Genomic DNA, 25,623 nt, shown 5'->3' with positions numbered 1-25,623 from the left:
GTTTGCAGAATTTTGAAAATTTTGAATTGTTTTCCTAAATTTTTATTAATTTTTGCAAATTTTTGAAAAAAAAAAAATATATATGTAAATTAATTGTTGCAGATATATATAAAAAACTAAGACATCACATGTTCAATTTTATAAATTCAAAAAGCCTCTTGCGTAGATAATAAGTCTATTTTAGATTTTAAATATGTGTAGAATTTTCTACACTTCATTGTCTTCGTATTATGAAGATAAAGTAGATTTTGTGGCTCCTGAATGATTAAAATCCACCTGAGCTGGGGTATAAATGGTTTCTATGAAATAAAAGTTGCAGACCCTGGTTTGACCCGACCTGAGCATTGAGCGTACCGAACTGTCACTCAAAAACTCACTGGCCAATGGGGATACGAGCCTGTAAACCCTGCTTCCTGTTTGAGGTTTGTGTCAGAGCTGCAGAGGAAAAGTTGAGGAGCACAAACAAGACAGAAAAATTCAGGTGAAGATGCTTTTTGTTGACCCCAGCCCTTAAACGGGAAGTTTTCAGGTCAAACTGAGGATGTGGAGCTCTGATAGTTCACAACCAGTGTTTGATCTTCTTTGTTTTCTTTGCTCCTCACAGGCAGACATCAGGAGAAAAATCTCAGCTCTTTAAACTCCAAAACGTCCAGATGGTTAAAGGACTCAGAAACCCTCAGCCTGGAGGACAGAGAGCAGACTCTGAAGTCTCCAGGACGTCAGACGATCCAGTCCAGGAGGGAAACTGTGAAAACTGAACTTTTTAATCATCTCCTGACTCGCTTTTTACCTCCAGGAACAACGTTTGCTGCCGAGCAATCACAGCCCAAGCTCTGTTTACTCCTGAACTGCAGCCCATGCCCCCAAGCTTCGCTTTATTGGGCGCCGAATGAAGCAGCGCGCGGAGAAAAGGAGCTTCAGAGAGCGGCACAGCTGTCTGTGGACAGATGGCTGAGGAGAGGAGTCGCCCCACAGCCACAGGCCAGACTCTAACATCTGATGAGAGAGACAGGGAGGGTCTGAGAGAGACAGAGGGTCTGAGAGACAGAGAAGGTCTGAGAGAGACAGGGAGGGTCTGGGAGAGACGAGGGTCTGAGAGAGACAGAAGGTCTGAGAGAGACAGAGGGTCTGAACGAGACGAGGGTCTGAGAGAGACAGAAGGTCTGAGAGAGACAGAGGGTCTGAGGGAGACAGAGGGTCTGAGAGACAGAGGGTCTGAGAGAGACAGAGGGTCTGAGAGAGAGACGGAGGGTCTGAGAGAGACTCAGGGTCTGAGGGAGACAGAGGGTCTGAGAGAGACAGAGGGTCTGAGAGAGACAGAGGGTCTGAGAGAGAGACAGAGGGTCTGAGAGAGACTCAGGGTCTGAGGGAGACAGAGGGTCTGAGAGAGACAGAGGGTCTGAGAGAGACAGAGGGTCTGAGGGAGACAGAGGGTCTGAGAGACAGAGGGTCTGAGAGACAGAGGGTCTGAGAGAGACAGAGGGTCTGAGAGAGAGACGGAGGGTCTGAGAGAGACTCAGGGTCTGAGGGAGACAGAGGGTCTGAGGGAGACAGAGGGTCTGAGAGAGAGGGTCAGAGAGACAGAGGGTCTGAGAGAGACAGAGGGTCTGAGAGAGAGGGTCAGAGAGACAGAGGGTCTGAGAGAGACGGAGGGTCTGAGAGAGAGGGTCAGAGAGACAGAGGGTCTGAGAGAGACGGAGGGTCTGAGAGAGACTCAGGGTCTGAGAGAGACTCAGGGTCTGAGAGAGACGGAGGGTTTACAAGTTTTTGTAATTGCAAAGTTATCTTAAAATTTTGCGAATTAATTAAACCTAAAAAATGTATAATTTTGCAGATTTTATGTTTTGATTTAAGGCACATTTAAAAATATAAAATTTTCACTTTTTTATGTTCAAAATTATTTTTTTTATTTCTAAAAGTTTTGAAATTTCAGAGTTTTAATTTTCAACTTTTTTGAAATTTTTGGGGAAATTTATTAGATCTCCCTTTATACAAATATTTGGAGAATTTTGAAATTTTTAAAATCTTCTTTCTAATTTTTTATTATTTTTTAATTTATTTATTAATCTGCAAATTTTTTAAAAAATGTGTTTTTTTAAATTGTAGATATATCAAAAATAAAAAAAAACGGAGGGTCTGAGAGAGACAGATTGTCCAAAGCTTCGCCCTGACCTCACCGCTAACAACCTAACTACAGAACTACACGGCTTATAAGCTAACTGCAGAGCTACACACCTTACGAGCTAAAGGCAGAGTTTAACTGCTAACAAGCTAACTGCAGAGCTACACCACGAACAAGCTAACTGTAGAGCTACAGTGCTAAAAATTTATCTGCAGACCTGCACTGCTAACAAGCTAATAGCAGAGCTCCACTACTAACAAGCTAACTGTAAAGCTACAGTGCTAACAATCTGACTGCAGAGCTTCACTGCTAACAAGCTAACTGTAAAGCTACAATGCTAACAAGCTAACTGCAGAGCTACACTACTAATAAGCTAACTGTAACGCTTCACTGCTAACAAGCTAACTGCAGAGCTACACTACTAACACACTAACTGCAGTTAGCTTGTAGCTCTACAGTAAACTTAAATGTCTGTAGTGTTCTGAGTTTATTTTTGAACTGTGGTAAGTGAGACATAGATAACAAGTTTACTGTAGAGCTACAAGCTAACAAGCTAACTGCAGAGCTACAATACTAACATGCTAACTGCAGCGCTACACAGCTATCATGCTAACTGCAGAGCTACACTTTTAACAATCTTACTGCAGAGCTACAAGCTAACAAGCTAACTGCAGAGCTACAGCGCTAACAAAACTTGCAAACTTACAAAAAGGGCTTAAAAAAAGAAAACTTACAAAAAAAATACAATAGATAAATTAACAGATAAATATGTAAACCAAACACCAGCCTCTTTTATTTTTACTCCAATAATTGTGTAAAAAAGTTGGAAAACATGTTTATTAGCTTGTTTATTTGTTTGTATTTCAAAAGTCCACTTCCTGTGAGGTCTTAGACGACATTTAGGACAAAGTGCCACGTGACGTGAAGAAGACGTCTCCACCCGTGACTCTGAAGTCCCCCCCCCTGAGCAGAAAGTCCCTGAACTCTGTGGTTTAATCACATTCACTTTAATCTGCTGTAAACGAGCGAGCCGAACGCACCGTGGAGCGTTTTTCTGAAGCTATCAGCAGTTAAAAGCTCATCAGTGACGATAAAGCGCCATAACCGCCGCGCTGAAATCAATAACATGTAATTGAGTTATTTCCAGGCCTTCATTTCCTGTTTTAAAGGCCGCCGTGCGTCCCCTGACAGCCACAAAGCTCAGACACAGGCTGACTGTGAATGGAGAGAGGAGCGGCGTCTGAGCGGCGGCTCGGCGTGATTCACAGCCTGAGCGGGTTACCAAACACGGTCCACAGCTGCTCGCACTTTGATAAGAGATCTCATTTAACAAGCTCTGCTCGGGGCAGCTGGCGCCGCTTCATCACCGCCATGAAAAGGCTGATGAGGGACCTGCGGCACCAGTCACCTGGAGACACGACGCACACACACACTGTGCACGCCAACACACACACTGTGCATACCAACACACACACTAAGACAGCAACACACACACACTGTGCACACCAACACACACACTAAGACAGCAACACACACACACTGTGCACACCAACACACACACTAAGACAGCAACACACATTCACTGTGCACACCAACACACACACTAAGACAGCAACACACACTGTGCACACCAGCACACACCTGACTGAGGCTGAGGAAGCTGCAGGTATCTGACGATGAACGGCTCAAACATCATCAGGTTTTTAGTTCATAACCTAAAGAGGATTTAATCACAGAAAGTGGTTTTAAAGATGTTAGAACTAAAGGTTCACACATGCCGATCAACATGTGACTCAAACCGGTGACAGTGGGTCTTTGACTCATTTCCTAACACCTCCTAGCACACGTCAACGCAACATCACTCCATCGCTCTGCTTCGGTAACTTCCTGTCGCCTGAGGAGCCACAAAAACCAGCTCATGGAGTCCAGTCTGTCCAGTTTCCAGTAGCTGGTTTAACAAAGTGACAATTTAACCGTCCCATTTTTTTATCTCCAAGGTTGAAAAGCTGGACACTTCTCACCCTCAGAGGTCGACATCTTGGCGACGTAGCAGAAGGGACAGAAACAGGATCTGAGCTCATTTACGTACGATCAGCCTTGGACAAAATCAACGATCATCGACTGAATCCTCCAGGTGAGGTGTGATACCAGCCAAGACTAATGCTGCATTTAAGGCGTCCAAGAACTGGTGTTTTTCCCTCCTGTAACTGGTGAAAGTGCACTGGGACGGCAGTCGAACTCATTGATAAACTCGTACCAGATCGATGTACTCCAAGTTACGACCTGTGATGTCACATCACTGCTGAAACAAGTTTAAAGGTCCCATATTCTGCAAAAATCACTTTATTAAGTCTTTTAGTGAAATGTGTGGGTCTTTGTCTTTCCTCCCAACCCACAAAATGTGATATTTAATGACCAAACCTGTTCTTAGTAGAGCTTGTGAATGTAAAATCCTGACCTAAAACCAGCTGTTTGGATTTTGGGGATTTGCTGACGTCAGCGATGCACTTTTTTGACCAATCAGGAGCAAGTCTGACCTGATTGGTTCACTGGAGCAGATACCGCCCAACCCCCTCCCCCGGAGGAGAATCCCAAAGTTGAAGAGCCATCACTGCTCTGTTTTTGGCTGTAAACAGCCACATAGCTCCATGCTCAAGCTTCCCATCTCAGAAGAAGACAGACTAAGTGTCTAGAGTTCATTTATCAGGAAATGTTCCAGCTACACTCAGTAAAACTGAGCATGTGTGTGCTAGTCACTTCACGGCCGACTGCTTTTCCAACTTTGGACAGTCCAACAGAGGGCTAGCCAATAGACTGGTCCTGAATCCAGGCGCATTACCAACCATCCTCCAACAAACCTGGGACCCTGGAAATGTGAGTATTTTAAATGCTGTGTGCTGTGGAGCAGATGGAAGAGCTTTTCCTCAGTGTCCCCCCTGTCTCTGTGTTAGCTTCAGGATGCTAACTTTAGCTGCAGTTAGCCTGTTGTTTTAGCCTGTAATGTTACGGTAAACCAGCTTCACTGTTTTCTAAACATTGTGCACTCGGAGCTCGTGGCGCCGCTCTCAGTGACGCTGAAGAGCGGGGCGGTATCAGCGGTTGCTCATTTACATATGAAGGCCACGCCCACTAAATCAGAGCGTTCTGAACAGAGGGGCTATGAGAGCCTGGAAACAATGCTGCTGTGCTTGATTTATTGGCTTTTTGGACCAAAACATGTTACTACCATTTCATGAAGACATCAATGATCCAGATTAAACTGAGGAAAGGAGCAGGAGATGGGGGATTTGAAACAGAAACCAGGATCCTCTCATGTGACAGTTTCTACATTTTTGTGATGAGTCTGTAAACTCGTCTCTGTCCTCCTTCAGCAATAAGAAGCTGAGACACAAACTGACTGTCCTCTGATCCTCGTCTCTTCAGTTTGATGAAATAACATTAGACATGAGTCAGAAAACAGACGAGGACTTTAAAGCTGTTTGTTGAGCTGCAGGCGACAGAGGAGATCAACGACAGACGTCCATTGATGATGTCAGAGTTCTAGAACCCCTGCTGTTGCTCTGCAAACAGAATGTTTTGCATGCATGCTCCTGATTGGTTGATTCCGCTCAGACTACAAACTGAAACCTGACACCTCTCAGAGGAAAACTCTGGAAGCTCCGCGCTGACATTCCTACACAGATCCCCCAAAACATGAAGACAAACAAAGCAAAGCCGGGCTGTGGATTTCAGCTTTTTGCATCAGAGCTCGTCTTTACACCAGTCTGTGTGTCTGTCAGCGTGTGTGTGTGTGTGTGTGTGGGCTCATTAGTGTGAAAACCTGTCACTCTCCGTCTTCCTCCACCTGAAGAAACAATCACTTTGAGGATCAGTCGTTGTTTTCCTCATCAACCTCTAACAATCGTCTTCATCAGCCTCCTCCTCGCCTGACTCCGCCTCCTCTCCGCGGGTAACATCAGCTCAGAAACCTCCTCATGCTCCGTCACAGACTCACCGTCTCCTCGGCGCGGTCTCCTTTGGCGCTGATGTAGCTCAGGCGATAGTGCCGGACGTTCCTCAGGTCCACGGGCTGCCAGGACACCCTGAGGCTGAAGGTGGTTTCATCGTCGATCTTCAGGTTCTTCACGCCGAAACGTGGAGCTGGAGGAACGAGAGAGGAAAATAAGCCTGAAACTGTCACAGAGAGTTCAAGACGTCAGGGGTTTGACATTTAATTTACTCCTATCAGCTTTTCTCAACACGAAAAGTCTGACCGAGGAAATATCTGACAACCACGGCGAGGGATGACACAGCAACGGTTCACAGGGAGAGTAAAAACTACAAGACACAGGCCACACCAAGATGTTTTCAGTCAGAAGCCTCAGTTCCTCATAACAACACCCATAATCCAGCATAAATATACATCATCAACTAAACAATACCCATAATCCAGCATAAATATACATCATCAACTAAACAATACCCATAATCCAGCATAAATATACATCATCAACTAAACAATACCCATAATCCAGCATAAATATACATCATCAACTAAACAATACCCATAATCCAGCATAAATATACATCATCAACTAAACAATACCCATAATCCAGCATAAATATACATCATCAACTAAACAATACCCATAATCCAGCATAAATATACATCATCAACTAAACAATACCCATAATCCAGCATAAATATACATCATCAACTAAACAATACCCATAATCCAGCATAAATATACATCATCAACTAAACAATACCCATAATCCAGCATAAATATACATCATCAACTAAACAATACCCATAATCCAGCATAAATATACATCATCAACTAAACAACACCCATAATCCAGCATAAGTATACACCATCAACTAAACAATACCCATAATCCAGCATAAATATACACCATCAATGAAACAATACCCATAATCCAGCATAAATATACATCATCAACTAAACAATACCCATAATCCAGCATAAATATACACCATCAATGAAACAATACCCATAATCCAGCATGAATATACATCATCAACTAAACAATACCCATAATCCAGCATAGATATACATCATCATTGAAACAATACCAATTGCTGACACCGCCACATCCACTCTCTAAGAATAAACCAATTTTTTATGCAGTGTACTCATCTACCCTTCAGTTTACATAATCTACAGTTAAATATACACAATCTACAGTGCAACATGTAAACTAACATTGCAGTGGAGAATATCTTTGTATATTAACCATAATCTGTAGCGCAATAAACATTTTTTTAGTCCTCACAGAGTGATGCTAATAAATGCTTCATTTAATCTACAGGTAATCCACAGGTTACCTTGCGGTAATCTTAAAGTTTACTACAGGTAAACTTAAAGTAATCTATGGGAAATCCTCACGTAATCTCTAGGTAATCTGCAGATTATACTAATGTAATCTATAGGTAATCTGCAGGTTATACTAATGTAATCTATAGGTAATCTGCAGGTTATACTAATGTAATCTATAGGTAATCCACGGGTAATCTGCAGGTGTAAGCAGTAAACTAAGGTGTGGTTTAGGTGTGAAGTGCAGCTACACTTGAGTTCAGAAGGAGCTGAACAGGAAGTGAAACGTAAAAACAGCTGAGTGACATATTTACCTGCTGTGACTCTGGTTGTCGTGGCGACGGTGGTCGTCCTTTTAGCTAAAAAAAGACAAACAGGGTCAGACTGCTGGGGCTGGATTAAACATCCAGAGACGTTACAAACGTGTACGAACACAGGAACAGGAAGTACGTGGTCACAGATCGCCATGGTTACCATGACGGGCGGGAATCAGAGAAAACTTTAATCCTCTCTTTGAGGACACAGACCAGGACTGACTCAGAGTCCGGGGACCTACCTGTGGTCTCCACCAGGACCACCTCGTCGCTCTCCACCTCGTTGCTGTAGATGGCGGACAGGAGGACCTCGTACTCGGTGAGCTGGTCCAGGCCCGTGATCAGGTAGGTGTTGATGTTCCCGTTCAGCAGAACCTGAGGAGCAGGGACCCAGACTTAATCCACAGACCTTTATACAGGACTTCCCTGGTCCTGACTGAGAAACCACTCACATCCTCACTGTCTCCTCCGTCCGTGGGGGTCCAGGTGAGTCTGTACAGGACCACATCAGAGGCCGGGTGAGTCCAGGACACCCTGAAGCTGTCCGTGGAGACGTCGTGGCTCTTCAGGTCCAGGGGGTCAGGGACGGTTTCTATGCACACAAACAGGTTTAAAGACATGAAAGCACAGACCGTGGTCCAGGCACACCGTGACCAGCTGGTCTAAGGTCCTACTTGTGGTGAAGCTGTCCGTCACGGCCTCGGCTTGTCCCTCGTCGTAGAGAGCGAAGACCCCGACGGTGTACTCGGTCAGGGAGGTCAGGTTCCTCAGCATCCAGCTGGTCACGCTGCCCACGTCCACCTCGGTGGTCTGGACCCCGTTGGTCTTCACGTACATGATGCGGTAACCGATGATCTTCCTGGAAGACGGGTCCCAGGAGAGCCGGGCCGAGCTGTGGTCTATGTCTGAGAAACGCAGGTTCCTGGCCGGGGTCAGGGGCACTGAGGGGACAACGAAAGAGGGTCAGCATCAAATCCTGAAGAAACGTCATCCCAGGACTTTCCAGGACTTCTCTGATCCAGACTAAAGGTCTATTGAGAATCAGCTAAAGCCTGGCTGCAGAAAGACCAGGAACCTCATACACACCAAGCAAAAAAAAAAAAAAAAAAAAAAAGGAAATTTTTGCAATTTTTTTTCTTTCTTTCTTTTATCTAATTTTTGCAATTTTTTTTAATAAAAAAGAGACTTTTTGTAAATTTTTTAAATTTATTTTTTTAATGCAAATATTTGAATTTAATTTTTCTAACATTTCCATTTTTTATGAAATTTTTGCAGATTTTTTAAATAAATAAAAAACATGGTATTTTTTTTTGCAAATTTATTGACAATAAAAAGCTAAAAATGAAATAAAAACAGTGCCCAATCTGCAGGTCTCATTGAAGTAAATACCTAATAACTGATTTAAAAAAAAATCTTAGGAAAAAAATGTATTTCTTTATTTCTTTAATCAGATCTGTTGGCCTGTAACCAACTTTAGGTAGTTTTGGCGCTGTGGGCAGGTGTCCTCCTCATGCTCCTTATCTTCCTCATCCTCATCTTTTACATCCATCACTGCCTCAAAATCCTGAAACCTCTGAACATTAGAGAATAAAACCACCTGGAAAGACTGGCGCAGAGAAATAATGGAGGATAAAGAGCCTGGATGTAGTGCTCTGAGTTTAATCTGCGTCGACTCATTATTCAGAGAGCAGAGGGAGATTTATGACACCTGATTCTGCATAAAAACAGCCCAGTTATCTGTAATTCCCATCATGCAGCAGTGATTTCCTTTTTTCTGTTGGGTCCTTTTCTTTCACCAGCTGTGATCATCAAAGCTCATTTTATCCCCGCAGTGACTGAGGAAGGCCTGAAATAAGAGGACGAGATGAGGACGAGCAGCGTGTGACGGCAGAGAGACGAGGACGGCTGATCCTGAACAAACACCACCAGTGAAAAACCCATTAGAGCTCGTCCCGCACATGTCCACGTGCTTTACGGGCCCCAGCGGGAACAGAGACGGCTGCTTCAGACGGTTTGTCTCAGGATCGATCGGCTGTGGTCTGATGATGACACGCCTCTTCAGAGCCAGGACTTCCTCTGTCACACGCCTGTTTCTGCTCTCCGTACCACTGTTTGTCCCTCCTCGTGTGTCCCGGCCTGACCTGCACTTAAAGCTGAACACACACCATAAAACATAAACACGGGCTGCCTTAAAGCCACACGCCTCAGACCCTAAAGCAGACTTCATAAAAAGTGAATTAGTGAGTGTGGCCGTGACTCTGGGAGCACGGGGAGAGGAGGGACGCTCTGAGAGGCGCTGGAAAACCAGGGGGAGGTGAAAGAAATAGCACCGAGAGCGGGAACAGGAGGCCGGGCTGAGGTCTTAGGGTGGGAACTCTGGGACCTGGATCAAACGAGCTGGAGACGCCTCGTACTCACCGATAAGCTCTGAAAACTCAGTCCTACGGTCACAGCGTTCAAGACTCTGAGTCTGTTTCTGTTGATCCAGATCTCTGAGAGCAGGTCTGAGACGTAGAGACACCAGCGTCTCACTTTACGGTAAACTGTGTTTGCTTTGGTGTATGTAATGTCTGATCTTATTAGGGCCCGAGCCGGCCAACCAGCGTTGGGCGAGAGCTCTTTTGAAACCCTTGCGATTATTATTCTTCCGCGTTTTTCTTTATTATTTGTTTCCGCCAAAACAACCCCAAATTGCGTGCCTTTCACTTGGAAAAAACGTGAAAGCACCTGGCCCCAAAATTCACATACCTGAAAAAAATTATGAATCTGCAACTTGCACAAAAAATGAATGCTCCATAGCGCCCCCTAGGGGCCTAAAACTGCAGCCCCTTGGGCTACTTTGAGCTACAGCCCTGAAATTTGGTGTGTATAATAAGCATGCCCAGCCCTACAAAAAAGTCTGTTATGACTTTCATGAATTCCAAACACAAACTTTGCTATTCGGACCTAAACATCGAAATTTAGCGATTTATAGGCTCCGTATTTTAACGAACTAGTCCTTGGTTTTTTGACTTATCAACTCCAAACTTGGCCTGAGTAAACTGCACACACTAAAGAGCAATAATAATAATTAAATTTTTATAATTTTTTTCGGTGTGGCTACAAAATGGGCTCAAAGTTCGGAAAATTTAAAGTTTGTCCGATCTGCACGAAAACAGGCACACGTGTTTAGTGTTGCGCCCCGGACGCAGCCATGTCATTTTTGTCATGCTCTGATTGGCAAGCCTTGGGTGAGCACATGTGGCGGCTAGGACACACCCCGACTGACGCGCACAGGGCGAGGGCCCATTCAACGCTGCTTGCAGCTTTCTAATGTTTGTTATGTTCTGTTTGAAAAAAACAAAAACAAAAGCAAAATAAACTCAAATACAAGAAAAAAATAATATTGATTAAGCCACTATAACGAGGTTTTAGCTGGTTGATAAACTCACTGAATGTACGTTATACTTGTGAGCCTTTATGACCCAATAAATGAATAAATAAATGTTTGCCTCAGGTGTTAGCATCAAGCATCTATGGGGCTAAAGCATCAACCTAAATCAGAATGTGGTGCCAGCATCTGTCTCAACCATAAACTGTGAAAAAAAAACTGGATGTCATCTTGCTTAGCTCCCCCTGGTGGCTGGCTGCAGTATAGGTCAAAAACTCTGTCCCCAGTCATTCCAGATGGGCTGTGGTCAAACTTTAAAAAATAAAAACACCTGGTAGAAATGTTTCTCACATCTGTCTGCTGTGTGGGTATGGATGCCCATACAGATCACTGCCCCCATGTGGTGGGAGTACTGTATTACAGCCAGGCAAATGGTGGAAAATCACACTTTGATGAGATCATATCCATAATTTTGGAAGTCTGGAACGATCCAGACCCATCCAGACACCTCAGGTTTTTAAAACCTGCCTGAACCTTGGCCGATGATCTCACCTGTCAGATAACGTCACACTGCGTCCTCATAAAACGCCGATCCTCAGTTTATTGACCTTAAACCTCACGCTGAGGACACTGTGTACTTCCTTAATGAGTGACATCATCACGCCGCTGCTCCTGACTCACGTGTGGTCTGCTGGCTGGTCATGGGGTCGCTGGCCTCCTCTCCGTACATGGCGTAGACCGTCACCGTGTACTCGGTGGACGGCGTCAGACCCTCCAGCTCCACCTCGTTGACTGAGTCTGCAACCTTTACCTGCACACACACACACACACACACACACACACACACACACACACACACACACACACATTTGGCAGACATTAGCACCTCCGTCGTCAGCTCCTCTCTAACTCCTCCCTGCATTCCTCTCCTCTCCTCCATCATCCCTCCTTCCTGTCGGGACACGCAGAGCATCAGGCCGGTGTTACATAAAGCGACTCCTGGATGTTTCTGCGCCCTCTTACATCACTGCGAGCGCCTCAGCGTTACAGTACGAGCCTCACACACACACACAGCAGCTGCCGACACAAACACACACACACACACACACACTCCTCCATCTTTAACCTCGGCCAAAAACAAAACGCATGTTTGAATAAAAAAAACCCTCACTCTGGCCAAACGGAGGCGCTGACAAATGTCCCTCCATCTGCTCTCCTTCTCTGCTGCACATTAATAAACCCTGATCGCCGCCGAGCTGCAGAAATATCAGATGTGCTGCCAAACTCGAGGCCTCATAATTTAGGCAGATTTTACTCAGCGCTGGGTGGAAATTCAGCCAAAACACGGCGTCAGAGTCTGTGCTGCTGAATGAGCCTGAATGAAATCGTTGTTGAGCGGGTTCGCTGATTGTTTATCGAGTTTCAGGTGATTCTGCTTTTCAACCGCCTCAACCAGGGACTACATTTAGTTCTGGGATATTTTAACTCCTATTTAAAGTTCCTGGATGGTCTGATCTAAACGCAGCTCTCAAAGCTCAAATCGAGTTCGTTTCAGAGTGAAGTGGCTTGAAACACAGAGCTGTGGAAATTTTCAACAATTTAACAAAGATAAAACCTCTGAGAGTCATAGCCTTCTATAGCAGGAACTTTCTTCAGGAACCAGGTACTTTAAAGGAACTGTGCTCCATTAAGGGGGGGTTCAACCCCCAGTAATTCATCATTTACTATTTAATATTATTAGAAATACAACTATTCAGTGATATCTAGTGTAAACATCCCAGACTGAAACGCCCCCTTATTCACCCCTCATGTCCGTAAAGCTACGGTGGCCTTTGAGCCCCAAAAGCTCCTGTGACGATCAGTAAATAAGCTGCAAATTATTTTGTGCACAGCAGATGCATTTCCTGTAGCCTCTGGTTAAATATAAAAACATGTTTGATTCTAGTTTGTCCATGCTGAGCTTCTGTAGAAACTGGGTGGAGGCAGATCTGATCCTGTATAGATATAAAAGACTCACACTAAGATAAAAAACAGAATGATTTTTGCATCTAGGTAATTAAACTTTGATTTAAACAGGCTCATGGGTATTTTTCCATGTTTCTACCGAGTCTATTTGAATAAATGCTGCTAAAAATTACGCACTGTACCTTTAACTCAAGATGCAAGAAATAACCTGTTTCATCCCAAGTTATTATTATCATTATTATTATTATTATTATTATTATTATTATTATTATTATTATTATTATTATTATTATTATTATTATTATTATTATTTTATGTCTGATGTTTGCCACATTTAAACAAATAATAACAAAAGTTATAATTATTATTTTTATTATGGTTATCACTATTACTTTTCAAAATATTATCTAATATTATTATTTATTTTCTTTATATTTTGTGCAATTCTTTTTATGTATATACTTAAATTAGCTACCCAAAGCCAAACCAACACTTTAAGAGAGTCCAAAAATTAGTTTAAAATAATAATAATTATAATAATAATTATTATTATAATAACAATAACAATAATAAGGAAGTTATTTAATATATTTTTAAATATATTACTTTTTTATATATATATATATTAAATAAGCTACCCAAAGTGAAACCAACACTTCGAGACTCCAAAAGTTAATTTAAAAAATAAAATAAAAATTATAATAAATGAAAATGCTTGAGTTGAGTGACTCTGAGCAGAGTCTGAGTTGTTTTGTGGGTCCTCCTTTGGTCTGAAGAGGAGCCTTTCTCTGGGCTTTTATCTGCACTGAAGCCTCTTTTTTGACTCTCTCAGGATCTTCCCTCTGGAAGCGTTTTGCTCAGACAGACCGGTCTGGATCTGGCTCTGGATCCGGCCCAGAGGAGTCCCCACACGGCGCAGGGAGCTGAAGCCATCGGAGCAGGAGGCAGCCGAGCCTCGGAGCCTCGGAGCTGATCCTGGCGCTGGAAGACGTCCATCCTGAGCCTAAATTGTTTTTATTGCTTTCAGCCCGGAGTGGGACGAGGCGGCAGGAGTAATGAGCTCTGCAGGGAGGAGGAGGAGGAGGAGGAGGAGGAGGAGGAGGAGGAGGAGGAACACACACGGCTGGCTGCGTCCTTCACACCTCTCCTCCTCTTCCTCTTCCTTGCCTGTCAGTCTCTCCATGATCTGATGAATCTACCTGTGTTAGCGTGTTGAGTTAGCATGCTAACAGGACCATTTTACCACAGCGTCAACAGGCAGAGGGGAAACATGGTGGATTCTGATACGACCTGTAGGTTCAGGTTTAGAGACAGACCAATATGTTTTTTTTCAGGGCTGATATGGATTATCAGCAGCTAAGGAAGCTGATAACTGATATCCAGGGCCGTGATGATACAAACTCCAACACTTAACTTTGTTTAAATCCTTTAAGCACATGTTAATGAACCAGCTCCCAGCCTCAGCAGCATGTCTGAGAAAGTTCAATAAAAACTTTAAAAAATAAACAGCTTCCTAAAGTTTTCTCGGCTGTACTGGAGCCAAAATAACACCGTCTGAAATCCCTCTAAGCTGAGGTTTCCAGATTTCCTGATAATCTCCACCGTCTAACACCGAGCAGCTACCCCCCCCCACCCCCACACCTCCTCACCTCCTTCTCATCAGCCGGGTCTCCCTCTGTCAGCGGTGCGTACAGGATCATGTACCCAGAGGCCCCGGCGGCCATCTTCCACCGGACCCTCATGGTGCTGTGGGTGATGTCGAACAGCTCCAGGTTGTTCACCATGGGCAGGGCCACTGCAGGGAATTCAATACACGGTTAAAATTCAGTAAAAAGTTAGTTAGCCAGTCAAGAGGTTTTTGTTTTAATTAATGAAATCGTGCATGTGATGTTGAAGTTTTTGAATTTCAATAACTTTTCACATATTTCAAAAAATAATTAGAGTTTAAAAAATATACATAAATTATATATTTTTTATTTCAAATAATTAGCAAAAAATGCAATAATTATTGAAATTTTAAAAAGTTGTTAAACTTTAAAAAATGTCAAATTAAATTTTCAGAAATATGCTTAAAAATTTGTTAGAATTTTTCTTAATAATTTATTTAATCATTAAAATTTGGCAACAATGTTGAATTTTTATTAGTAATTTATATATATATTAAAACTTTTAAAAATTGTTTGAATTTTTATTGACTTTTTTAAACTGAAAAAAAGTTTACATTTTTATTTTTTTATTGACATTTCAAAAAATTGTTTGAATATTTATTCATCTTTTTTAAAATTAAAAAATCTTGAATTTTATTTTTTATTGACATTTCAAAAAATTGTTTTGATTTTTTTAAACTAAAAAAAATGTTCGAATTTTTATTTATCTATTGACATTTCAAAAAATAATTTAAAATTGTATTTATTTTTTTCTTTTATTTTTTAATCAATTTATTATTAATCAATTTATGTTTTTTTTTTTTTTTTTTTGTTTTGTTTTTTTGAAATGCTGGTTCTGATGGAGTCCCACAGGGGTCAATGCTGGGACCACTGAGTTTGATCTTTTACATACAGTCGCTACATCATTTAAAACAGCTGCTGCTCAAGTTTACGCTGATGATGCTGTGATGTGCTCGGCTAACGGTGCCCATCAAACGGACGAGAAACAAACGTTTTTAATCATAAAACCTGAGACACAGGATCTTCATGTTTCAGGGTTCACAGATTAATTATTTGATCACAGATGAGGAAATTTTATTATCCATGGATCTCCCTTAAGCCTCGTATCCAGCAGCTGGTTAGGAGATTAATGAAAAACAGAGTTTCTTATTCAAGAATCAAATCCTGTTTTTCTTTCAGTCCAAAAAGAAGCTGGTCTCCTCCGGCTGTACGTCCAGGCGTGGACTGAAACTCTGACGTATTCAGTTACAGGAACATACATGTTGAAGATGCTAATGGATTTTCTGGGCTGATTAAAACTCGAACACAGAGGGAAATATTAAAAACCAGTGACGGTCGGCTCCTCAGAAGTTCGCCCTCTGTTTCACGACCTCTCCCTCTTTCATCAGCGTTTGGCGCCATTCGTCGCCGCTCCACATCCTGTCCACAGCAGCAGCTAATAACAGCAGCCAAAGCCCATTAACTTTAGTCCAAGGTCGACACGCAGCTCAGCATCCATCCTCAGCGGACGGCGAGGAGTTCCCCGTCATTCATCAGCGATGGCGAGGCTGAACGAGGCCGGGGAAACGTGTCAGGCTCTTCGTCAGACGCCACGACGAGGCCTGGGGCGGTGGATCCAGAATTAGAGCTCTCCACAGGTGTCCTGTCAGAGCTCCTGTGCATAATGAAACACCTGTGAGGCGTTCACGGCCCGCACACAGTCTGCGGCGTTGGTCGTTGTAGTACGACGTGTATCTGCTGCTGGATCTGTGTTTGTATCACAGCTCTGAGATAACGAGCTCCTCCTGATCTCAGCATCCGGCGTGTCGGCTGATTCTTTAACGTGTCTCACCTGAACAGACAAATGCTCCCCCACCTGCAGCCCAACGATCAGGAAAATAATCCAGACTGAAAAACGAGGGGCTCCAACAACGACCACGACATGAGAGGAAGAGACGACTCAACGCGCTGGAGGAAAAAGACAAAGAGGAGCCGAACAGGAACTTTCAGCTCCTGGTAACTACGAGCTTCCTGTGGCTCATCGTTTGTCTGTGGCTGGACACACGAAGATATGCAAAACAAACAAAGATGTAAAAAAGAAAAAAAGTCTTTGCAACACAGCACCAGACCAGTAGAGGGCAGTACGACAACAATGACCATATAATGACCGTATAAAACTCTATACATGGTTATAATCTGGTAAAAAAAAAAAATTCCAATCAAAGAAATGTTTTGAACTAATGAAAATGTACATGTGATGTCTAAGTTTTTTGAATTTCAATAATTTTTCACATATTTCAAAAAATAATTTGAGTTTAAAAATGTACATATATTCCATTTTATTTCAAATATGTGCAAAAGTTTAAAAATTTTTAAAGTTTCAAAAAGCAGCAAAACTTAAAAAAAAAGTTTTGAATTTCAAAATTTTCCAAACATGTAAAAAAATTGAATTTTCAAAATTTTTCTCATTAAAAGAAATAAAAATAAATTCAATCAATTTTTGAAAATTCAAAACACTGTATGATTTTTTTATTTATTCGTTTAAAATATTTATTAATTTTTGAAGAATGTTTGAAATTGTGTTTATTTATTTATTTGAAATATCTATACAATTTTGAAAAGTGTTTGAATTTTTATATAATTATTTAACGATTTATCTATTTATTTATTTATCTTTTGAAATTTCGAAAAATTGTCTGAAGTTTTGAATTTTTTTGTAATTTTTGAAATGCTGGTTCTGATGTGGCTTTATTTCACTGCAGATGGATTTGGTGACTCTGGAAGGAGACGAGCTTTAGAGACAAAGTTGGTGGAACATCACTCCCCCCTGTTTTCATTCACCTGGACCACACCCCACGATCACGTCTCAGTATTTTCATCCTTTGTCCCCAAAAAGGATGAGATGATAGGTGACATTAAACAAGTGTCAAATTGGTGTTCAATCCCCCAAAACAAAAAAAAGGAAAAGAAAAAAAAAGTATTGCAGTAACTTATCTGTACCACCGGGGGAGCTCTTGGGCAATAAAAAGGGTTTCAGAGCAATTCATCACCAGGAGGTCTTTCAGGGTCCAAATAAAGCCACTGATTGGTTAACTGACCCAAACAAACATGGCGGTCTCCTACTAGCGCCTCAGCTAACAGGAATTAGCACATCCATCAGCCCCGTTAGACGCTCACTCACATGTGGTGGCGCTCCCCCTCAGGCCCTCGCTGGCTGAGCTGCGGTAGATGGCGAACACGGCCACCTGGTACTCTGTGACCGAGTTCAGGTAGTTCAGCTCCACGCTGTTCTCCGAGCCCTGCACCACCTGAAACACACAGAAAGTCCGTGTGAGCGTCTGGATCTGACAGGAAGTGATGAAATAAAGAGTTAAATTAGCTGGCGTTTGGAGCCGTGAGTCACTTTGTTCCTGACAGCAGCACTGTGCTCGTCAGAGAGCGTTAAAACATCCTAAACGTAGCTGTTTATCCAGCATCCACACGCTCTGCACGCTGCACGCTGCACGCCGCGCTGCATGCTCCACGTGTTGCTGCAGGCGCCGAGCTGTGAGTAAGTGGATCAGGTTAGCTTTGTGGGGGAGACCGGGGTCGCTCCAGCTGCGAGTTGATGGAAACATCAAAGGGAGGGCGGATAAAAAGAAGAGGAGGTGAATCAACATAAACACGGACGGCGAAGTCACAGCGCTGCACGACACACTGGTCTGAGAGGCGTGGAGACTTCCTGCCAGGTTTATAATATTTATTTATTTATTTATTTATTTATTTATTTATATAATTCTTTATTTATTTATTTATATAATTCTTTATTTATTTATTATTTATAATTTAAAAAATTTAAAAGTTTTCGAAAAATATTTTTAAGAAATAGAAAAGTCAAACACGTTTTGAAATTTAAAAAAAAGTTGTCTAAATTATATTTTTTCATTCAATAAAATTCTAAGAAATTGTTGGAATTCTAATCTATGTATTTAATTTTTATTTTTTTTTAAATGTAACATTTTAATTAATTAATAATCTATTAACTTTTTTACAAATAAACTCTCTTTTTTTGTTTAAATGTCAAAAAATTGACAAGATTTTAATTAATTAATTAATTTTATTTTTTATTCATTATTTTTTATTTATAACTTTTTTTTTTTTTTGAGGAGGTTTACCCACAGGGCATTTCAAAAATTGAATTGTTAAAAGTTTTCAAAAACTATTTTTAAGAAATAGTTAATTCAAACAAATTTTGAAATTCTAAAAAAACTTGTTTAAATTTAATTTTTGATTCAATAAAATTCTAAGAAATTGTTAGAATTTTTATCCATGTATCTAGTTATTATTTTTTTAAATGTAACATTTAATTAATTAATTAATCAATAATTTATTGAGTTATTTATAAATGAACTCTCAAATTTTTTTTGAAATTTCATTCATCTTTTTATCATCTTTTTATCATCTTTTTATCATCTTTTTATCATCTTTTGAGCCTGAGACCAGGAGCAGGAAGTGATGCAATCTGAGCTCAAGAGTCCAGCAGGAAGTCCTCCACAGACCCAAAGTCTGACTCGTGTTTCTGAGGATCGGTCTGAGGTTTCTGAGTTTCATCATAACGACGTGTTTGGAGCTGAAATCATAAACGAGTTTATATCAAACTAATATTATCTTTAACGTTTCCTCTGCGTGGCTCTAAGTGTGGCTCTAACGTCGTCATGACGGCAGCGGGATGTTTCACCAGAGGAGCTTTAATTATGACCTAATTACACGTTCTGAAAACTCTTCATTCACAGATCAGTCAGAAACTAACGACGAGCCTCTGATAACACTCCTCTGTGATTACTAACACCTTTCTGTTTCCTGCTGGGAAATCAGGAACAAAGTCGCTCCAATTAACACCACACAGGAAGCTCTGAGCGCCGAGAAGGAGCTCAGGAAACGTTTAGTCTGAAAACTTCTGGAAAAGTCTGAGTGGACGCGTCAGACGGTGAAGGATCGGTGAAGGAGTCACAGGAAGAAAAGTGAGAAAAGTTTCTGGTACTTTTTCCTCGGGCGCTCCTCCGCTGGCGGGGTAATACACCACGCGGTACTTCTCCACCTGACCCGGCGCGTGGGTCCACGTCACCCTGAAGCTGCGAGCTGTGATGTCAGAGGTCACCAGGTTGCTGGGCGGAGCCACAGAGCTGGGAGGAGGGGCTGGGTCTCCTCCACCTGGAGGGAAAGATTCAGAAAAGTTAGAGTCAGATTAAAAAAGTAAAGAGCAGATTTAAAAACTGTAAAAACTGAAGTTTCTCCAAACTCTGACTCTCCATCACTTCCTGTCGGCTGAATAACTCTCTCTGCTTTCACTGCGCTTCACCATCACAGGCTTTTTGTCTCTGACTCTCATTTTAAAGCATGTGGGATTTAAAGTTTGGTCACTGTGACCATCTTTTTCTGTTTTTGTTTCTTGTTAATATTATTTTTTTTCTTTTCTCTTATGTTTGGTTGCATGCTAACTTCCTGCCTTGTCATGGTCTGTATGAGACATGATGTCCTATAATATGCTTTAAAATCAAACATTGTGCAAATGACTCTGGTAAGATGTGACCTTTGTGTTTATATAAATATGTATTGAAAAAAAAATCCTAAAAAATGTAAAAAAATAAAAAATAAAAAAAATCCAGACTCTGTCACGTTTCTGACACAAAAGTCGGAAAACTCTAAGATTAAAATTCCAAATTATGACTTTTTTCCCCTACATACTTCTGGTCAAAGAGTCAGAACAAAATTAATATTTTAGATTTTTTTTTAACTTTATCCAACATTTAAGTCAGAATATTAGGAAGAAAAAAAAAACATAAATCTGAGAAAAAAAGTCCCTCGAATTTAATTTAAACATCAGCATAAATCTGAGAGTAGTCATAATCCTGTGAGATTACTCAGATTAAAATCCCAAATTCTGACTTTTCTCCACAGATTTCTGGTCTGAGAGTAAGATCAAACTTTTTTCTTTTGATTTTCTTTCAAACTTTATTCAACAAAGTCAGAAAACTTTAAAAAGAAAACTCTGAGAAAAAAAAGTCACAGAAAAGTCTGAGAGCTGAAACTAATTTAGAATTTCAACATTAGCATAAATCTGAAAAAGGTCGTAATCCTGTCAGAATTATGAGATTAAAGTCCCTGTCTGACTTTTCTTCCAGGTTTCTGACAGAAGAGGCAGAAAAAATCTTTGAGTTTTCTTTCAAACTCAATCTGACGGTTCAGTCTGAATTCAAAGAGAGCAAAACTTTGAGAAATAGTGACATAAATTCTGACTTTTATCCCCAGAGATTTAAGTTCGGACTCAGAATTTATTTCTCTGGATCAAAACATTAAAATCTGAATTCTTTAAATTCTTATTTCTGAAATTAAAGTCAAAATCCTGAAATAAAAGTCTGAGAATCCATTATTCTTTTTTCTGTACTTTCAAAATTTCAAGACTTTTAAATCAGAAAAATAAAATTTTTTTAAAAAAAATGAAAAAACAAGAAAATCACAAAATCAGAGTTTTTAGTCTCTATAATTTCGATTCTAACTTAGAAATTCGACATAATTTTTTCCTGATTCTGAAAAACATCATTATCTGAGATTAAAGTCCAGAATCTGACTAATATCTCCAGAACGTTGACTTTAATCCCAGAATCCTGACTTTGATTTAGGATCAACATTAACATTCAGACTCATATTCAGATTTTTTTTCTTGAATTTTTGATGTTTCCAAAGTCAGATTAAACTTCTCAAGATAACTTTTTGTTCAATTGTAATCTGACTTAAAAGTCATAATTCTGTAAAATGAGAAGTTTGAGTGAATTAGTCACAAAAGTCAGAATTAAGAAAAGTTTTTCAAAAATGTGGTTGGTATCCTGAGTTTCCCCGAAAGAACTTTGGCTTTAAGCCCAAATTAATAACTTTCTTTTCTGAATCAGGAATTTAAAGAACAACTCAATAAATTCTGATTGCCTTATTTCTGAATTTCTTTCCCAGAATTCTGAGATTTGAGTCAATATTTCGACTCTTAAAAAAAAAAGAAATGCCTACAAAGTCTCTGAGTCTCTTAAGTGGAGCAATGACTAACTACACTGGTTTGTTTGGTGGGCGTGGCCTAACAGCTGGCAGTGGGCGTGGCCTAACAGCTGACACTGAGACCTACAAAAAGCCTTTTGGAAGCAAATCTCAAAACCAACAGGAAGTCGACTTTTTCATATCCCCATGAAAGTAGGTTTTTGTTTGGAGGTGTTTGGTCACATGACCCAGTTCAGACCTTTGATCTGTTTATCCAGCTGGTCCACGCGGTCGCAGACGGTCTTGGTGAGGCCCTCCACGATGCTGCTCATCACGCTGAAGTCGGCCACGTTGTAGACGTGACTTTCCTCTGGGGGGGAGGCGATGGCTTTCAGCTCGTTCTCATCGGCGTTTTTCACACCTGAGGAGAAACGGAGAGATGGAGAGACACAGGGATGGAGAGACAGGGATGGAGAGACACAGGGATGGAGAGACAGGGATGGAGAGACACAGGGATGGAGAGACACAGGGATGGAGAGGGATGGAGAGACGGAGAGACAAAGGGACTGAGTTTTACATGGGGTTGGTAGCCACAGGTGGATGAAGCTGAAGCCTCTAATGAAACCAAAAAGATCAATCTGTCAAACGACGGCTGATAAATCTAAAGAAACGCTGAGAGCTCAGAGACTGATCCAAAGACCTGGATCTGTTGGATCAGGGTCTACGCCTACAGGTTAACATCAGGAACTAAATCCTGTCTCTGAGGTCTGAGCGTTGGCGTGACGTACCGATGGCGAACAGCTCGATGCCGGCGTCCCTCAGGCTCTGTGCGGGCGGGATCACGTCGTCCTGAGACTTCCCGTCAGTGATCAGGATCCCGATCTTTGGAACTCCAGGTCTGGATCCAGACTCGGGTTTGAAGCTGTTCTCCAGGATGAAGGTCAAAGCCAGACCTGGACGTGGGGCAAAGTGATGAAGAGGTGAAGAAGACGTCACACAGGTCACAAACAAAAAGATGGAGGATTTATACGTCTTCACTGAGTTTATCACCGTTCGTTATCAGATCATGAGAAACGAGAACGACACACTGAACTTCAGAGGAAGGAGTTCAACTCGATCAGGATCAGAAACACTTTCTACCCTGAGCGGAAATTTACAACATGAAGACTCAGTTTATGAGACAAAAAAGACAAAACTCTGATAAAAATATGAGAAGTTTGAGATGATCTGCCTTAAATACGACAGAGTGAGAGATACTGAGGTGAAAAAGATTAAAAATAAAGAGACAAAAATTTAAATAACAAAGTAAATCATTAAAATGAGATTGAGTGAAATCATGATGAAAAAAGCCAAGTTATTATTTAGTAAGTCCTACAATGAGATAATAAACAAAATCATAGACATGAAGAAACTATGAGATCATCAGCAAAGTTATTAAACAAAAATCTACTTATGAGATTAACTTCATAATGTTGAGATGAGAAGTCAAAATTATGAGAATGAAAGAGATTAACAGTTTAAATTTGGCAATAAAAAGTTTTAATTATGATTTAAAAGGTAAAATCATGAGATACTCATAATTATGACTTAAAAAGAAATGAGTAAAAAAATGTGATAAAAAAAAAGAATAATAAGCAAAATGTTTAAAAAATGATATAAAATATAAAACACTAAGAAAAATGAGTCAAAATTATTTGATAAAAAAATTCATATCAGGATGAAAAAAGATGGTAAGTCATAAAAATGAGATTAAAACCAAATCATGTGATCAAAAGTGGAAATTATGACAAAAAAAATCTTGAAATGATGAGATAGAAAGTAAAAATAAAAGTCGTAATTTTGAGATGAAAACTTGATGTTATGAGATAAAATGAGAACATTTTGAAATGAAAAGTTAAACTAATGGGTATTAAGTTTGGTACTTAATAGGTACTGACTGAATTCTGTCAAAAGTCCCGAGAACTGATTCACATAAAATCAAAAGGTACCATGTTTAGGTACCTGAACACATCCCTGGGACTGTGAGGGAGAGGAAGAGTAGGAGATTTTCCATGCTGGACATGAACACAGCATTGCAAGGTTATACACTGGAGAATAAATTAATCAATTAATTAAATTGAAAAAAAAAAAAAAACTTTATTATGACACAAATTGAATTTTTTTTTACCACATAAACACTAAAAAGTACCAAAAATTGGTCCCGCTGAGTACCGATACCAATTGCCTGGTACCAGGCGTTGGTACTGTTTCATTTCAAATGTAAAAGGTTCCCATCACTACTCATGAGATGAGTCAAAATCAAAGGGATTCTCATCAAAGTGATGAGACGAAGATGAAACAATGAGAAATATCATCATCATGTCATACTTTGAAATCATGAGATGATGAGATTTGTAATCTCAGTTTATGGAAAGGAAGTCATTAACAAGAGATGAGTCAAAGTGATGAGACGAAGATGAAACAATGAGAAATATCATTAGTCATACTCTGGGGTAAAAATCTGAAATCATGAGATGATGAGATTTTTAATCTGGATCTTTGGATAGGAGGTTGTTATTATGAGATGAGTCAAAGTGATGAGAAAAAAAGTCTGAATCTGGGATAAAAAGCCAAAATGAGATGAAACCAAAGGGTTAGTGAGTCAGATGACACAAAGGTTCCTGAGGTGAGGGTTTATCGTGATGAAATAAACTTTAGTTTCATGTTAGTGAAAAGTTTTGAAGCTCTTCAGTTCCTCATAACGAGCTCTGAGCAGCTCCTCTCTTCTTTCCTTCTTGTCTCCAGTTTTATCTGAAACTCTGTTTTTAAAGTTTCTCTGAGGAGCTGTTTGCATATTTACAGGTTTCTGACTCAGCCTCAGTGTTTTCATATCTCTGTCTTTAAACGTTGGTGATTATGGATCAAACTTTGATGAAGAGCAGTTTTTCTCTGATGCCTTTTTCTGAAAGTTTCCCCTGAGCCAGGCTGACCTCCTGACTCCTGGTCCGCTCTTATCGGCTCCAGGCTTTCAAACATTAGGGCTCTGCTGAAGGGCTCTGAGGGGGTCTGAGGAGTCTGAGGGGGGCCCTGAGGGGGTCTCTGAGGGGGGGTCTGGACCGGCTCTGCTCTACCTGTCAGCGTGTTTCCTCCTTTGTACGGCAGGTTCTTCACCGCCTCGATCACCGCCTCTTTGGTGGTGTGAGCGTTCAGGTGCCACTCGATCCTCGGGTCCCCGCTGTACTGGGCCAGACCTGAACCGTCAGAGAGGAGGAGGAGGAGGAGGAGGAGGAGGAGGAGGAGGAAGAACAAAACGTCAGAGTAAAGTTTTTATAAACTAATAAAACCTAAAACAGGATCTGAAACCCTCACCGATCCGGGTCTGGTCGAACTCCACGTTGAAGGCTCGGACCAGGTTCTCCAGGAAGGCCCGGACCAGCCGGAAGTTGATGCGTCCGATACTCCAGGAGCCGTCGACCAGAATGACGATGTCGGAAATGGCCGAAGTCTTACACATGAACTCCTCAGCTGCAGAGACACAGACAGGAAACAGGAAGTTACAGCAGAGAGAGGAGCTTCAGGCCGCGTGTGATTGGTCACTGAGTCTGAACCCACTTCCTGGAGAGACAAATCAACGAAACGCTGATATTAAAGTGTGTTCAGCTCACACACACACACACACACACACACACACACACACACACACACACACACACACACACACACACACACACACACACACACACAGGTTGAATCCTGAGCGGTTAAAGTAGGACAATTGATGTTTAGCTCCGGCCCCTCAGTGTTACAAAGTGCTTCATTAATCTGATTCAGCTCAAACAGGCTAATTAAACCCTGGAGGAGGAGGAGGAGGAGGAGGAGGAGGAGGAGGAGTTGTTTGTCTCCACTC

General features: G+C 41.2%; 1 protein-coding gene across 3 annotated transcripts in view; it reads right to left on the bottom strand.

Moving 5' to 3' along the window:
* col14a1b (collagen, type XIV, alpha 1b) overlaps positions 1-25,623 on the bottom strand; it is a 130,118-nt gene that overhangs the window by 55,152 nt on the left and 49,343 nt on the right. For all 3 annotated transcript variants that reach the window (XM_074686661.1, XM_074686662.1, XM_074686663.1), the window contains 13 exons: positions 25,086-25,241; positions 24,848-24,967; positions 22,526-22,690; positions 21,997-22,158; positions 19,756-19,925; positions 17,917-18,043; positions 14,739-14,884; positions 11,806-11,935; positions 8,429-8,695; positions 8,207-8,346; positions 7,997-8,129; positions 7,755-7,799; positions 6,117-6,262 (listed from right to left, as the gene is read on the bottom strand). In XM_074686661.1, coding sequence (XP_074542762.1) covers positions 6,117-6,262; positions 7,755-7,799; positions 7,997-8,129; positions 8,207-8,346; positions 8,429-8,695; positions 11,806-11,935; positions 14,739-14,884; positions 17,917-18,043; positions 19,756-19,925; positions 21,997-22,158; positions 22,526-22,690; positions 24,848-24,967; positions 25,086-25,241 — 1,907 coding nt within the window. The remainder of the gene's footprint in view (positions 1-6,116; positions 6,263-7,754; positions 7,800-7,996; positions 8,130-8,206; positions 8,347-8,428; positions 8,696-11,805; positions 11,936-14,738; positions 14,885-17,916; positions 18,044-19,755; positions 19,926-21,996; positions 22,159-22,525; positions 22,691-24,847; positions 24,968-25,085; positions 25,242-25,623) is intronic.

Source organism: Halichoeres trimaculatus, unplaced genomic scaffold (assembly GCF_033239565.1).
Source record: "Halichoeres trimaculatus isolate MK-OKI-2021-1 unplaced genomic scaffold, fHalTri1.1 fHalTri1_scaffold_14, whole genome shotgun sequence".
NCBI lineage: Eukaryota > Metazoa > Chordata > Actinopteri > Labriformes > Labridae > Halichoeres > Halichoeres trimaculatus.
Note: the sequence above shows the minus strand (reverse complement) of the source record. Positions and strands in the feature narration are given on the sequence as shown.